The sequence below is a fragment of the Myotis lucifugus genome, unplaced genomic scaffold (assembly GCF_000147115.1).
Source record: "Myotis lucifugus unplaced genomic scaffold, Myoluc2.0 scaffold_754, whole genome shotgun sequence".
In the NCBI taxonomy this organism is placed as follows: domain Eukaryota; kingdom Metazoa; phylum Chordata; class Mammalia; order Chiroptera; family Vespertilionidae; genus Myotis; species Myotis lucifugus.
The window spans coordinates 125,957-140,985 of record NW_005871802.1 but is presented as its reverse complement, the minus strand read 5'-3'; the positions used below and the strand labels follow the sequence as shown (position 1 = coordinate 140,985).

At 39.8% G+C, this 15,029-nt stretch overlaps 1 protein-coding gene across 7 annotated transcripts in view; it reads left to right on the top strand.

The window, feature by feature from the left end:
• LOC102442215 (cytochrome b5 reductase 4) overlaps nt 1-15,029 on the top strand; it is a 76,483-nt gene that overhangs the window by 55,121 nt on the left and 6,333 nt on the right. For 2 of the 7 annotated variants that reach the window (XM_006106055.3, XM_014448075.2), the window contains 4 exons: nt 2,971-3,111; nt 4,934-5,086; nt 8,109-8,259; nt 8,562-8,648. In XM_006106055.3, coding sequence (XP_006106117.1) covers nt 2,971-3,111; nt 4,934-5,086; nt 8,109-8,259; nt 8,562-8,648 — 532 coding nt within the window. Of the gene's footprint in view, nt 1-2,970; nt 3,112-4,933; nt 5,087-8,108; nt 8,260-8,561; nt 8,649-14,673; nt 14,889-15,029 lie in introns of those variants that run through there. The other 5 variants (XM_023746899.1, XM_023746897.1, XR_002827044.1 and 2 more) reach the window with 4 other exon arrangements.

Sequence of the window (15,029 nt, the reverse complement as noted above, 5' to 3'; positions counted from 1 at the left end):
GTAAAAATACTAGTTAAAAATAAAAATGTAGTAGCTGAAAGGGCAAAATCAGGTGATGGAGAAAAAGAAAAAAGAAAAACAGAAAAAAAAATGTTTTCTTAGTTAAAAGGAGAAAAAGTAATTTAAAAAAATAAAAATAAAAATGTGCAGTAATGCAGGTGCTTCAGATCTTCTACTCTTCTTATTGGCCCGCCCGGAATTCAGGAGAATGTTGTTTCCCTCTGGTACACTGCTCCTCCGTGTTGTAAGCCACAGTCCTTAAAATCCCCTTATTGCCTTATCTGTATTTACAGAAGAGTCAGTTCGTGGCTCTGCCTCTGGGTGGCAGTGTTTCTGGATTGACCTCCGAGGCTATAAGTTCTCTCCAAACCAGGAGCTCTGTATTGTACCTGAACCAGCTCCGCCCAGAGGTGGTTCCGCAGGCGCCACTCCCAGCTCTGTTTCCCTGGCTCCCCAAAAACAGTCTTCCCCTACAAGCTCTGCTAGTGACCCCAACTGGGCAATCACATCCAATGGGGTCAACAATCAAACTCCCAGAAGTAAGAGGAAGTGTGTAGACAAGAGCCTGGGAAGCTGTTCGAACTCGCAGGGTTCCACCCTCCAGAACTGCGCGAAATGACTGCGCGTTATGTCTGCGCGTGCTCAAGCCCCTGGCAACAAGTAGCCGGTTATCAGGGAAACTCTGAGGTAGCCCTTTTTGCGTCCAGTCCAATTATGGGCTCATTTATAGTGATACCTTCTGGCAGCAGCCCTGCGGGAGCCCTCCCCACTTACGGATTGCCCTGGCTTCTATGTGTGCGGATTTTGGAGTGCGCAGATTTCCCCCTGTGCCCGCGCGCGCGTTCCTTGCTCCGACCTGAACTGCAAACTGCACCTTTGGGGTAAGTCTAACCTTTCCGTGGAGGGAAGCAGGTCTCCGCTGAGCTCTTGTAGTCGCGCTGCTTGCGAGTCTCCGGGTTGGTAGGCGCCAGGTTAGTAGCCGTTCTCTGGATGCCGGTAACTGGTAGCCGCAACCCAAGATGGCGCGGTCTCGCCGCTGTGCTGGCGCCCAGGGGGGAGGTTTCAGCCTCAATCTCTAACCATCCGCATTTTTTAGGAGTTCTCTGTCTTTCCTGGCTGCAGACTGCCTCTCAGCTGAACCTCCCCAGCTTGATCGGGCTGATTGTTACCCGTTTCAGCTGCTCGCCCCTATCTGCTCCGGGATAAAGCACCAACACGTCCGTCTAAGCCTCCGCCATTTTTTTTTTCCTTCAAGTTGAATACTTTTAATGCAGTGTCTTCTCATGTCAAATTTAGAATTTACTTTGACATTGTCTTGTGTAATTGTCTATGCTTACAAAGCCAAAAACCTGACACTTAAACTTAAATAATGGCATTGTCCAGACTGCAATAGCCAGCACATCTGATTTCTACTCCTTTTTCCTCATATTGTGTCAGCTATAGCTTTCTCTGTCCTCAGTCCAATTGAAATAGAAAAACTTTCTTAAATTTTTCTTAAAACTTTTAGAATCTTTAGTTAGGATGTTCTTTTGAAATGATAGCAGCCTTTTGTAGGAAAGATGTTGAAATTAGTATAGTTAAATAGTTGAATAGAATAACTGAACAACCGAACAACCGCACATCTGGTCGCTATGACGTGCGCTAACCACCAGGGGGTGCACGTGGAACATGGTAGGCATCGGCCACAGCGGGATGGTGGAGCAGGTGAGCAGGGGTGCCAGACCAAAGCTGGGCGCCGGTAGCTGTCATCGGGGCGAGCCTTTGGTGGTTACTGAAAATTCTTTGCTCCCGTGCACCATGGTCGCACCAGGTGCTTGCACCTGCTGCTGGTGTTGGCCCCACTCGCATCCACTGCTGGCGCTAGAGTTGCCGCTCACACCCACTGCTGGAGCCTGGTACCGCCCCGATCGCTCAGCACCATCAGCGGGTGTGAGCGGCGGCTGCTGGCCCAGATTGCCCCTCAGGGCTTCTCCACCCCCCCTGTTCCTGAGGGGTGATAGGGGCCAGCAGCTGCCTCTCGCACTCGCTGCCAACGATGGCCCCGCTCATACCTGCTCATGGTGCCAGCCCCACTCTCACCCGCTGATGGCTCCAGCCCTGCTCACACCTGCGGCTGGCGCTGGCCCCAGTCGCTCTGCGCTGTCAGTGGGGGCTGGCGCCATCAGGGAGTGGGAGCAGCAGTGGTGGCGGGAGCAGAGCTGCTGGCAGACAGGGACGGGGGGCCGCAGAAGGAGGGGCTGGGCGGGGGCACGGAGGATGGGCTGAGACCCACCTCTGTGCCCACCACAGCCTCACAGCCCATAGTTTCTTTCAAGGTGCACAAATTCGTGCACTGGGCCCCTAGAGTGTGTGTGTGTGTGTGTGTGTGTGTGTGTATAATATACATATGTATAGTACAAACATAGAGACACAGGAATGTATATTTTTCCAGTCTTTATCAAAGAAATATTTCTAAAGGTATTTAGTAGTGCTAATATTGTTAAAGTTTCAGTAGTTGAGTCTCAGAACTTTTCCATTCTGTAAGAAAAGAATTTAGAATGTAAATTTGTTGCTTGTCAAATATTTTTCACATCTACTATTTATATAACTTGTTACTATAAGGCTTTAAAATAGAATTATAAAAAAAGAGTGAATTTAAGAAGAAATAAATTAGGTTTTAATTACTTAGAATGTAATTTTAACATGCTATAATAGACATGAGGAATATAATACTCATTTATTTTATAAAGTTTATTTTCAAATTATAGAAGTATTCATACGTTTTGAAAAATAGATATCTCAGGAAATAAAATGGAAAAAAATTAACACTAGACAATTTTCAAAGTACTGATAAATTTTAAAAACATAGGTCTTTTAGTGAAATTCAGCTCAATCAAAGAGCAAAAGCTGAGTTTGTGCTTTCACTTAATGGGTCTAGTATTATTCTTACTTAACTTATTCATCAATAAGAGAAAATGAATCACTTTTTAGGTTTGTACTACAGAAAGTGCCAGTTAATTTCCAAGGAAGATGCCACTCATGATACGAAGCTTTTCTGCTTGATGCTGCCACCAAGCACTCACCTTCAGGTGCCAATTGGGCAACATGTTTACCTCAAGCTAACTATTGCAGGTAAGGCAAGTAGAGCCTTTGGAGGAACAGTTTCTTCTTTTATTAGCTGTTCTAAAACAGCACTAATCTCTTTAGAAAGCACCCATGGAGATGATTATTAAGTGTTTGGGGGCAGCTGGATTTAGGGATGGCCAGATTCTAGTGCTCCTGCATGTTGGAACCACAGCCATGCCGTAGTATTGCATGGAACAAAGAAACTGCGACTAGTCACAGAGATGGTTCCACCAGCACCGTCATTTATTACTAACAAAGCCTTAGAGCAGTGGTTCTCAACCTTCTGGCCCTTTAAATACAGTTCCTCATGTTGTGACCCAACCATAAAATTATTTTCGTTGCTACTTCATAACTCTAATGTTGCTACTGTTATGAATCGTAATGTAAATATCTGATATGCAGGGTGGTCTTAGGCGACCCCTGTGAAAGGGTCGTTCGACCGCCAAAGGGGTCGCGACCCACAGGTTGAGAACTGTTGCCTTAGAGGAAAGAGGTGCGGGAGTGCACAAATGCCCCCTCGTGAAGACAACTCCTGCAAACATACCAGCATCTCTAAAAGCCACTTGCTGTCTTGTCATTTACAAAGTTGAATTTATAAAATTTCAAGATGAGTGAATGATTATAAATGATGTTCTTATCGGTGCCACCAGTATAAAAAGATCTGTAAATTCCTTACTGTGTGAATTCTTTTTCTCTCCTTTTCATCCTAAAAGTACCTCATTTATTTGTTTTTAAATACCCTTCTTACTGATGTGTAACATTTTCTTGGCTTTTTGAAGCTGCAAAATGTAACATTCTCATGTCAGTCAAGGTGTTTCCAGCCATCAATCTAACAGACTCCCAGCCAGGCTGTGGTGGAGGTGGTCGGTTATGATAGCACTATGAAGTCTCTCTCTTCATCATCTAATGCCAGGTCATCATCCAATAACTGGTGTCTTCCTCAGTGCAGTGTATACATTCATTTTGTATACGTCAAGCAGCCATGTGTAGTATTGTGCTCTTGCAAATTTGTGATGATTCCCCTCTCTTTGGAATTTGGCCAGCTAAAATATAACATGAAACTAGAGGCCCAATGCACAAAATTCGTGCAAGAGTAGGCCTTCCTTCCCCCAGCTGCCGGCACCAGCTTCCCTCTGGCACCCGGGACCCGGGCTTCCCTCCAGCCGTTGGCAGGCACCTGGGACCCGGGCTTCGTCTGGAAGGTCGTCCAGTCTAATTAGCATATTACACTTTTATTTTAACATGAAATATTAACATTTACCCTTTAAAAAAACTATTCTTAAAAGTAGTTGGATTAATATTCTTTTCATCCAGTTACCAAAGCAGTATATACTATATTAAACATTAAAACAATTTTAAATGTATAAAGTAAAATGTGAAATTCTTGCCTTTCTCAAACCCAAATAAATGATCAGTAACCATTGCAAAAAACTTATGTATAATTAAAATTATTGTGTCAGTACCAACTTAAGTCTCTGTGTAAACTTTTTATGCCATTTTTGTTGTGGCTTATTACAAAGTTTATATGCTGATAGAAGAGATGATTGAGTTTATTAACATAAATCCCAATTGTATGTCACACTTAATAAAAACAGATTGTTTATATTATAGATAAAATATTGATTTGTTAAAATTATTTCAGCTCACATTAACCCGGGGTATATATCTATCTGTACTATACACATATAGACCATAGAACTATATAAACATTAGGAGTACAGTTTTTAATATAGGCTGATTGATTGCATCATAAAATTTGTGTGTTTTATCTTCATTCAGAGCTTTTTAGATTTTTAGAATTGAATTTCTTTGTCGTGACTTTTTCTAGGTACTGAAATAGTGAAGCCATATACACCTGTATCTGCTTCCTTACTCTCAGAGTTTAAGGAACCAGTTATTCCCAATAATAAATACATCTACTTTCTGATCAAAATCTATCCTGCTGGACTCTTTACACCAGAGCTTGATCATCTTCAGATTGGTTAGTATTTTATGTTTGTTTTTTTTGTTTGTTTGTTTACCCCATTTGTGTTCTGGGTTAGATCACATGTTATACTGCCCTCTAGTTATCTCCATCTGGGAGTCTATCAAATGTCTTAAACTCAACATGTCTGCAACTAAAATCATGTTCTCTTTGTCCCACCCAACCTATCATTACTCCATACTCATCTCTATTATTTGCAACATCACTCACTGTTCATTCTTGACCCAATCTGGAGATTTGAGCCAGCTTTGAGTCTTCCCATTTTATTCCTCCCAATCCAGTCAGGTACTGTGTTCTATTGAGTCTACCTCCCCGTGACTTTCTAATCTTTTCTTTCCCTTCAGCCACCCTCTTAGATCAAGCCTTCATCATTTCTCTCTTGGCCTCTAACTGGTCTCTCTCAGTTGCCTCTAACTGGGGTCTTTCTCTTTCTGTTTATCTGAATTTTCCAGTTTTTTTTCCAAACTGCCCTGAGAATAGATTTAACCATGTTGCTCTGCAGCTTTAAAGCCTCTGCTGAGTCTCCATTATCTAACTGATTAAGTCCCCTGCGTGACCTACAAATATTTTCATGATCTTTCTAGCTTCATCTCTCAGTGTACAGATCCTGGTGCTATTCAGAGTTCCACAAGCCTGGCATACTCACTCATAGGTACCTCACCTCTGAGTGGCCTCACCTAGGATGCCCAACAACCCTGTCTCTGTCTATAAAGTGCCCTTTTTAAAGAACCAAACAAAAATATCACTTCTATGAACATTCCCCTCCTCCTCTGAACCCCTGCAAATCCTGACACGTTGTTCATAGCTCTAGGATAAGAATAAATAATATTTCTTCTTTACAAGACTTTGAGTTTAAAGGGAGAGTGTCTTATTTATCTTTGTATTTCCTGCACCTAGCATGGCACTTGGCACATAAAAGGCTCCCGATAAATATACTTTGAAAGAATGACTAAAAAGACTATAATGAAATTGATTAAGGTTTAGAGACTATCTGCTTTTACTCCTTTTTCTGTGTCTTCAGTTTTTCACTGCCTGAGCCTAACAGTACAGGTGTTCTTCCCCTTTTTAAGGCAGTATTAACAGTGCAGTGGAGTAACAGTGAGGTAGATCACGAAAATTTGGAAATAAAGAAAATTACATTGTTTTCTGAAAGTTAAGCTTAGAAATATTTATGCAGTGATGTGATTAGTCATCTTGGGTTACATAAATCAAAATATTGACTAAAAATGTGAACCTAAAGAATTTTGGAATATCCACAAATCTAGTGAAGGTATCTATTTTGTGAAGGACTGACACGTGATTGTAATACAGCAAGTGGAAACAAGCAGCGGTATTGTAGCCTGTTTTAGAGCTTGAGTGAGCAGAGCAAGGTGGAGAGTGAGCCTAGAACATGAAAAAGGAAAGCCTGCAGCTCAGGATCAGTGTGTTTTCACCTCTATCCACAGAGCTAGAGCTAGACATGGCACGCACACTTGTTTCACTTAGAGGCATGTATGCTGCCATGGCAGTGATAACTGCAGCCTCGTTATGTCCCAATCAAACTGCACTATAATGTTATCCACTTTGTTCAATCCTATGTTCATCAAGCAACTTTTATATGATTGTTTTGGCCTTTCAAATGTCAAATGAATGAGATGCCCTAAATGGGGTGGGTAATTTTCAGGTGAGTGGATGCAGATAGCCTGACTGGAAGTCAGTGACCTTTCTGGCATGTGTACTTGAATTTCTTGTGAACTTGATTAACAAGAGGTACATTGCCCAAGTCTAATCAGTGTTATGATGTTGGACTGTGGACAGAAGTTACCAAGTTGGTATCATTCTTTGAGGCTTTTTTAGTAATATCCCAGGGATATTCTGATCTTATGGTCCCTTTCAAGCTATAACAAGGAGCTCTTTTACTTCTAACAATCAATTACTGCAAGATTCTTACTATCCTGCTATGGATAAGAAAGGAAAAATTATGAACATCCAGCATTTAAAAATTCAAATTGTTTTTTTAAATATGGACAGCTTTATTTTTTATTTTTCAAATTACATTGAAAATTTCTGAAATGTCCTAAAGGCAATTCTCTTATATGAGTGGTACATAGTGGTTATTTCAACTGCATTTCAGAAAATAGTTTTTCTCAGCTATTTTGATTCTATATTGTGAAGTAACATGCTCCAAGTACAGTTTCTGAACTTGCTTTGTTTTTATAGAAGTAAATTAAGAACAAACTCTTCTTGCTTTAATCCATTAGTCTTTTAAAAGATTTGATGGAAGTGAAGTCAGCACATTTACTAACAGAAGATTTTACAATACATTTTTACTTCAATTTTCTCTCCTACTAACCTTATTACTATGGTTAAGAATCAATATGTAGCCCAGCCAGGTAGCTCAGTTGGTTGGAGCATCATCTTGTACCTCAAAAAGGTTGTGGGTTCAATTCCTAGTCAGGGCACATACCTAGATTGCAGGTTTGATCCCAGTCGGGGCAATTACAGGAGGCAACCAATTGATGTTTCTGTCTCACATCGATATTTCTCTTCCTCTCTCTCTGAAATCAATAAACATGTCCTCTGGTGAGGATTAAAAAAAAAAAAAAGAATCAATATGTAAGTAGAAATATCTTTTCTCTGCCCTGTACTGTGCAAGACAGGGAGACATGGACTCTGCTTTTTAGGTGCTTATAATTTAATTTAGCAATCTATGTAGAGCCTGTATTTATTGGTAATTTGTACTTAAGTACTTGGCAGTAGTACTTAATTAGAGTCCAGATGGTTTGGGAAATTAATTGTGTAATTAAATGAGTGAAATAAAACATGATTATTAATTTGATTATAGTGATATAATCCAGACATACTTGGGGGTCTAATAAATACTCTTAAAACTCCTTACATACTACCTTAAATACTAAGATGGAGTCTGAAAGCTAAGCATTCATCCTGTGACTCACCAGTGTTCTAAATTCAGCTAGGTGTAGCCTTCTCAGTTTCCCTGCTTTTTTTTTTCTGATTTAGTTTATATTTTATTGTTTAGGAGATTTTGTTTCCGTAAGCAATCCTGAAGGCAATTTTAAAATATCCCAGTTCCAAGAATTGGAAGATCTCTTTTTATTGGCAGCTGGAACAGGCTTCACACCAATGGTTAAAATACTGAATTATGCTTTGACCAATATATCCAGTCTCAGGTATGTAATTTTATCTTTAATTACTATCCCTTATGAAGCTGTTAGATTAGTACAAGGTATTCTAAATTGTTTGATTCCTCAGTAGACCTTAATAGACATGTTCTCATTTCCTCATTCATTTCTTAACTCTGCCTCCTCAAGTCCTAGCTAATTATAAACATAATTCTCTTTTATTTTGATTCTTTTAGTTACCTAATTGCACTAAAAAAACATTTTTGCTAGTTTACTTTTAGATTGATTCATGCATATTTTAAATGTAATTGAAATAGTTCTTTTTGAGTTGTTGCTGTTTTTTTTTTAAGGAAGGTGAAGCTGATGTTCTTCAATAAAACAGAGGATGATATAATTTGGAGAAGCCAATTGGAGAAATTAGCATTTAAAGATAAAAGGTATTAAACTGGTACTAGCTCTACATTTAAATATCCATACACGTGTAAGTCAATCTTGGCAGTATTTCCTTTGGGTGGAATTTTTAATTGACCAGGAAGCTTCGTCAAAGAAACAAAAACTAATCAATAATTTTCTAAATGTAAATAATGTTCTACCCTCCCCCCAAAGAAATAGTTTGCTAAGATCAATGTGACATCATATATGTATCAATATATGGGTTTTATGTTTATACTAGAGGCCCAGTGCATGAAATTCGTGCAAGGGGGTGGAGGGGCTCCCTCAGCCCGACCTGCACCCTCTCGCAATCGGGGACCGCTGGCTCCTAACCGCTCACCTACCTGCCTGCCTGATTGCCCTAACCACTCTGCATACGTGCCTGATTGCCCCTAACCACTCTGCCTGCCTGCCTGATCACCCCTAACCCCTATACCTGCCTGCCTGATCATCCCTAACTGCTCGCCTGCCTGATCATCCCTAACCACTTGCCTGCCTGCCTAATCGACCCTAACTGCTCTGCATGCCTGCCTGATCACCCCTAACTGCTCGACTGCCTGCCAGCCTGATTGCCCCTACCATCTCTGCCTCAGCTCCTGCCGCTGTGGCTTCGTCAGGAAGGATGTCCAGAAGGTTGTTCAGCTGTCTGGTCTAATTAGCATATTATGCTTTTATTATTATAGATTATGTTATCTATACAGTTGGGTTTCAGTGTAGCCAATTTGGTAATTGAAGATTTAAATAAATTTGGTGGATAGATTATGCAAAAATAAACACGTTTCTTTACTGCCTTTAATATGGTCATGTCCATAGTGATTTTCCATTGTTTACAAGCTTCTCTTCATTTGTGTTTATTGACATTAACATTTGCTGATAGCTGTATCATCAGTGGTCCTCAGGGTAGGCAATAGGAAAAGTTTGAGTTAAGCTGAACCCAGTGGTAGAATGAGGCAGCAAGGATAGCAAAGTGAAAATTTGTTTCATTGGAAAAAGGGCCCTAGCACAGGCCACTGAGAAAATAAGATAATTTAAATGAATGTATGCCCATTTCCCCTAAGAAATCTGAAAGCAGTGGGAAATTCTAAATAAACTTTTTAGAAGAAAAGTGAATTGGATAACCTAACATAATGTCTATACTTATCAGAAGCTATTTCTCATAATTTCAGGACTGTAAGCATCTGAAGTAAATATTTATGTTTATGATAGTATGGTATAGATCATTCTAGGCTTTATAAAATTAAAGTTAAAGACCACACAAACTCAGCTGTTTCTCTGGGGGCTCCAGGTTCTTCTGAATATTTGCTGAACATCCTATCTAATAAATTAAGAATATGCTAATTGACCCTCAGGCCATCGCAAAGATGGTGGCACCCACAGCCAATAAGGAGGGAATATGCTAATTGACTGCCCCACCCTCAAAGATGGTGGCACCCACAGCCAATAAGGAGGGAATATGCTAATTGACTGCCCCGCCCTCAAAGATGGTGGCGCCCAGTCCCCTCAGCCCCCCAGCCGCCCAGGGCCGGCCGAGGCTTGCACTGCCGGCAGTGGCAGCAGCAGAGGTGTGATGGGACGTTGCCTTCCCCTGATCGCCAGGTCGCCTCCCAACCCTGAGGGCTCCTGGACTGTGAGAGGGGGCAGGCTGGGCTGAAGGAACCCCCCTCTAGTACATGAATTTTCATGCACCGGGCTTCTAGTTCTTAATAAGATAATGCTGAGGTCTTTTCTAGTTTTTTGGTTTTTTTTTTCTATTGTCTCCCATCCTCCTCCTCATTTTCTTTTAATAAATGACTTTCACAAATGAAGGATGACCTGAACTTACTTATTCTTGAAATACTAGGTGTACCAGTTAATAATAGCAGATTTTGTAATCAAAGAAAACACGATAATTTCAAAAGAAACATCAAAAGTGCTTTATTCAAAGTAATGTCCATCGCTAGCTACACATTCCCCATCTATCAGGTAATTTGTGGATACTGTCCCAATAGAACTTTTCTTGTTTTGAGGCAAACCATTCGGAGACCCAATTTTCCACTTCTTCGTACGTTTTGAAGTGCTGCTCAGAAAGTGGGTGTGCCATTGATTGGAAAAGTGGTAATCTGAAGGAGCAAGGTCTGGTGAATACAGCGGGTGGGTTAATACTTCCCAGGCAAGATCTTTTAATGTGTCTTTAACTGGTTTTGCAGTGTATGATGGTGCATTATCATGAAGCAAAATTACTTTGCCATGTCTTCTGGCACATTCTGGTCGTTTCACAATCAAAGCATAGTTCAAATTGATTATTTGTTGTCGGTAGCAATCAGTATTAACGGTTTCACCTGGTTTTAGAAGCTCATTATACACCACACCTTCCTAATCCCACCAAACGCAGAGCATTGTCTTCTTTACGAAGCGATTTGGCCTTGCAGTCGATGTTGATGGGTGACCTGAATCAGCCCATGATTTTGTGCATTTGGGATTCTCAAAATAAATCCACTTTTCATCGCCAGTCACAATTCGATGCAAAAAAGACTTTCTTTGGTGCCATTGAAGCAACATTTTACTGATGACTTTTCAGTTTTCCATTTGTCTTTCGTTTAGTTGATGTGGCACCCATTTTCCTTCCTTTAAAATCTTTCCTATTGCTTGTAAACTATTGGAAATTATTTGCTGAGCAACATTTAATCTTTCTGCAAGTTGTTTTTGAGTTTGACATGTATCTTCATCCAATAATGCTTATAATTGTTGGTCTTCAAACTTTTTCGGTGGACCTGGATGCTCTTTGTCTTTCACATCAAAATCATCACTTTTAAAGCGTTTCAACCAGCGTTCATAAGTATCTCGAGATGAAGCATGTTCACCATAAGCTCCCGGAAATATTCAGCAGCACTTTTCTTCTAAATAAAGTAATGAATTATAACTTCCGGCAAATGCTCTTTTTTTGACACGAAGTTGGACATTTTTAAGTGTAAAAATATCTATGATGTAAACACCTTCAGCAAATTCAACATATGAAGTTTTGAAGCTTGTTGTCAATACAACAAAATAGCATACATATCAAATGGCATATAGTAAGTATATCAACATATGTTGCAGGCTTGATCCTGCAACATTAACCGGTACACCTAGTATTTACTCTTCTTACATAGTCAAGACATAAACCTAAGAATATTTACAATATGTAGGTAATTATATGGCAATTAGAGCATGATTTAGAAAGAAATACAAAGCCCTAGGTTTTCAAGTGCCTTTTACACTAGTTTTCAAAGTGGAAGATTGGAAGTAGCAGTTATTGAAAAGCCTAAAAACCTAAATTCTAGTTTTTATTCTACCTTTACTAGCTTGAAACTTTATTCAAAAATTACTTAGTTCTGTGGACCTGTTTCTTTAGCTTCAAATAAAATGATATCTTTCCTACTTTCCTACTTCATAAGGCTATTGTGAGGATTAGAAAAGGGTAAATGCTTTGGACACTGTGACGCCTACCTCAGATATTTGAATTGTGGTTATGGAGGACCTCTGTCTACATGTGTTTCGTTTCTGTATTATCCGAGTTCCTGTTTTCCTAAGCATTTAAAATAATTTAAACACACCTAGGTAGGTTTTTTTAGTTAGGTTTTTTAAAAAGTATTTTTGGCTATGTTTTTATATTCTCTAAGATGGTTCCTTTATAAAAGAAGAGTCAATTTGCCAACATTTTAATGAACAGACATGTACTTTCAGTCAACAGGCATGAATTTGATTTAAGAAGTAATTAGTAAATCGGAGTGTGTTTATAGATAGCCTCCAAGCATGAAGTGTCTTTTGACAGAGTCACCTGTGTGTTTTGTTCTGTTTTATTCCCGCCTACATAATTTGGGTGGTGGAATGGCATAGGCTGTGGTGTGGAGGATGAGGAAAGGCCCCTCTTTCCCTCACCTGGATGCCTGGCTCTAGCAGCACTCACCAGGTGAGTGACACTCCAGCTCGCTGAGAGAAGTGACAGTGTTCGGCTTCTGGCCTGCCTTATCCTCCCGCACTGCTCCTTCTCTCTGTCTCCTTGCTCTCACCTGCTTGCTCCTGTGTGCTCTCACCCCCTCTACTCCCTAACCTCTTCCTCCTCCTGGAGACGTGAGGCGCCTTGCAGAGGCGGTCCATTGGCACCGACTGCTAGCACCGTATCATTAATGCTCCCTGGAGACCCATGGTCAGGCCCTCACTGGGAATAAAGAGCCATGCTTGTGGAGATGGCTTTGGAACATTTATCAGGGGTTTTAAATATTTTGAGGCTTCATGCAGATACAAGAGAAACCTGGCCTTAAAGGCTTATTGAGGGTTTTTAGTTCCCTCATTCAAAAACATCATTGTTGAGTTTCATACATAAAGGGGAAGTAGAAGTTCAGATTCAACATAAGGTAATTTTAATTAGCCACATCTGTATTTTAGTTAACATTCACAGCTAATTTTATATATTAAATCACCTTTCCTACATCTTGACTCTCCCATGTCACTCCTAGTCTTAGTAATAAAGTTTCGGATGATAAAATGTGACATCTGAACACATCTCTTGGTTAAATTATAATTGGATTGGAATATATAAAATAAATTTTTCTTACATTTTGTAGTTAAAACAAGTGAAATACTTTATTGTCTGTATTAGGTGTTAGCCTTCCACTCAGTGCTTTGTAGGACAAGGAGGGATAGGGAGGATGGATAATGAGGCTGATGTATGATCTGTTATTTTCATTTCAGCAAGCATGCTATGCTTGTCCTCAGTTTATCTAGATTATATCATTCATTAGCAAATGAAATTCTTAGAATTGTCATTATATAATGGAAACTTACTAACCTTGTGATCTTGGCAAGTTATTTGATCTGACTGAGCCTCAGTCTTTCTATCTGTAAAACAGGTATATCAATACCTACTTTACAGAATTGTTTGGACATGGGGGCAATGTGAGAGCATATGTAGGTGCCTAACCCAAAATTAGCATATTAGTAACATTCATCCATTCATGAAATACATGTGAGTATCTACTATGTGCCTATACACAGGGGGTCAACAGTGAACAAGATACTGTTATTTTCTCATGCAACCCAGGGAATGTGTATCTTCATTTTCCCACATTGCTAAACAGGAAGCAAAAATGTACAGTAGCAGATGTAGCTAATTACTATGTACACTGAAATCCAGATTAAGTTTCCCTCATCTCTTAACTCACTGAGTAGTGTTAAGGCCTAGCTAGCTCAGCGTTACACAATGGTCCACCCCTCTCCTCAGTAAAATACACCAACTGTGCTGTCTCGGCCTTTGCAGAACTAGTTTCAAGGGACTGGACAGTTTGACAATGAGGTTGAATTCTGGGCAACATTCATAATATATAAATATAACAAGTACTTTTCTCCCTTTCAAAGCAATCATTTTTGAGACAGTGACCTTATTTGAGTAAAGGTAGTAGCATGTACTTTTATATAAATAGTAGAATTTGGCCGTGGCTCAGTGGTTTAGCGTTGACCTATGAACCAGGAGGTCACCGTCTGATTCTCGGTCAGGTTACATGCCCAGGTTGTGGACTCGATCCCCAGTGAGGAATGTGAACGAGGCAGCTGATAAATGATTCTATCTCATCATTGATGTTTCTCTCTCTCCTCCCTTTCTCTCTGAAATCAATAAAAATATATTTTTAAAAATAATGGAATTTATTGATTTGCTGATTTTCCTGCTCTGTTTACAAAATTATTACATATTTATTATATTGAAAAAATTAAGGAAACATAATCCATAACCTTACCATTTAAAGAACAATTATTAACATTTATGGTCTGTATCTTTCCATTCTCTCCTTCCCTTCCTCTCTACCTCTCTTGCTTTCTGATACACACACACATACTGACACATACATACATGCTTTATTGTTTTGTATTTTTTAAATAAAATAGTTATACTGCTATACTTTTTATAATTACATTTTCTACTTAGTGTGTTGCATATATTCTGTGTATAGAATACTTTAAATAAGTGGTTCTCAACCTGGAGTGATTTTGTCGTCCCCATCCCCCCAATTCCTTAAGGGACATTTATGTATGGAGACATTTTTTGTCATAACAGTTGATGGAGGGGGTTCAACAAGTACCTCGTTGGTAGAGGCCAGGAATGCTGCTAACATCCTGCAATGCACTGGGCAGTCCCCACAACAAAGAAACATCCAACTCAAAATGCTGATAGTGCCAGCTGGGAAAACCTGCACTATACCATGATTTTTTATAGCTGCACTGTATTCAGTCATGTGAGCATACAATAATTTATTTAACCAATCCCTGCTGTCTGACATAGTGAAAAGTTGTTCTGTACCCCTCCACTATGCAGCATAAAATGCATCATAAGAGTCACCAAGTCAAAGTGTACAAGGCTGTTGAAGCATTTTTGA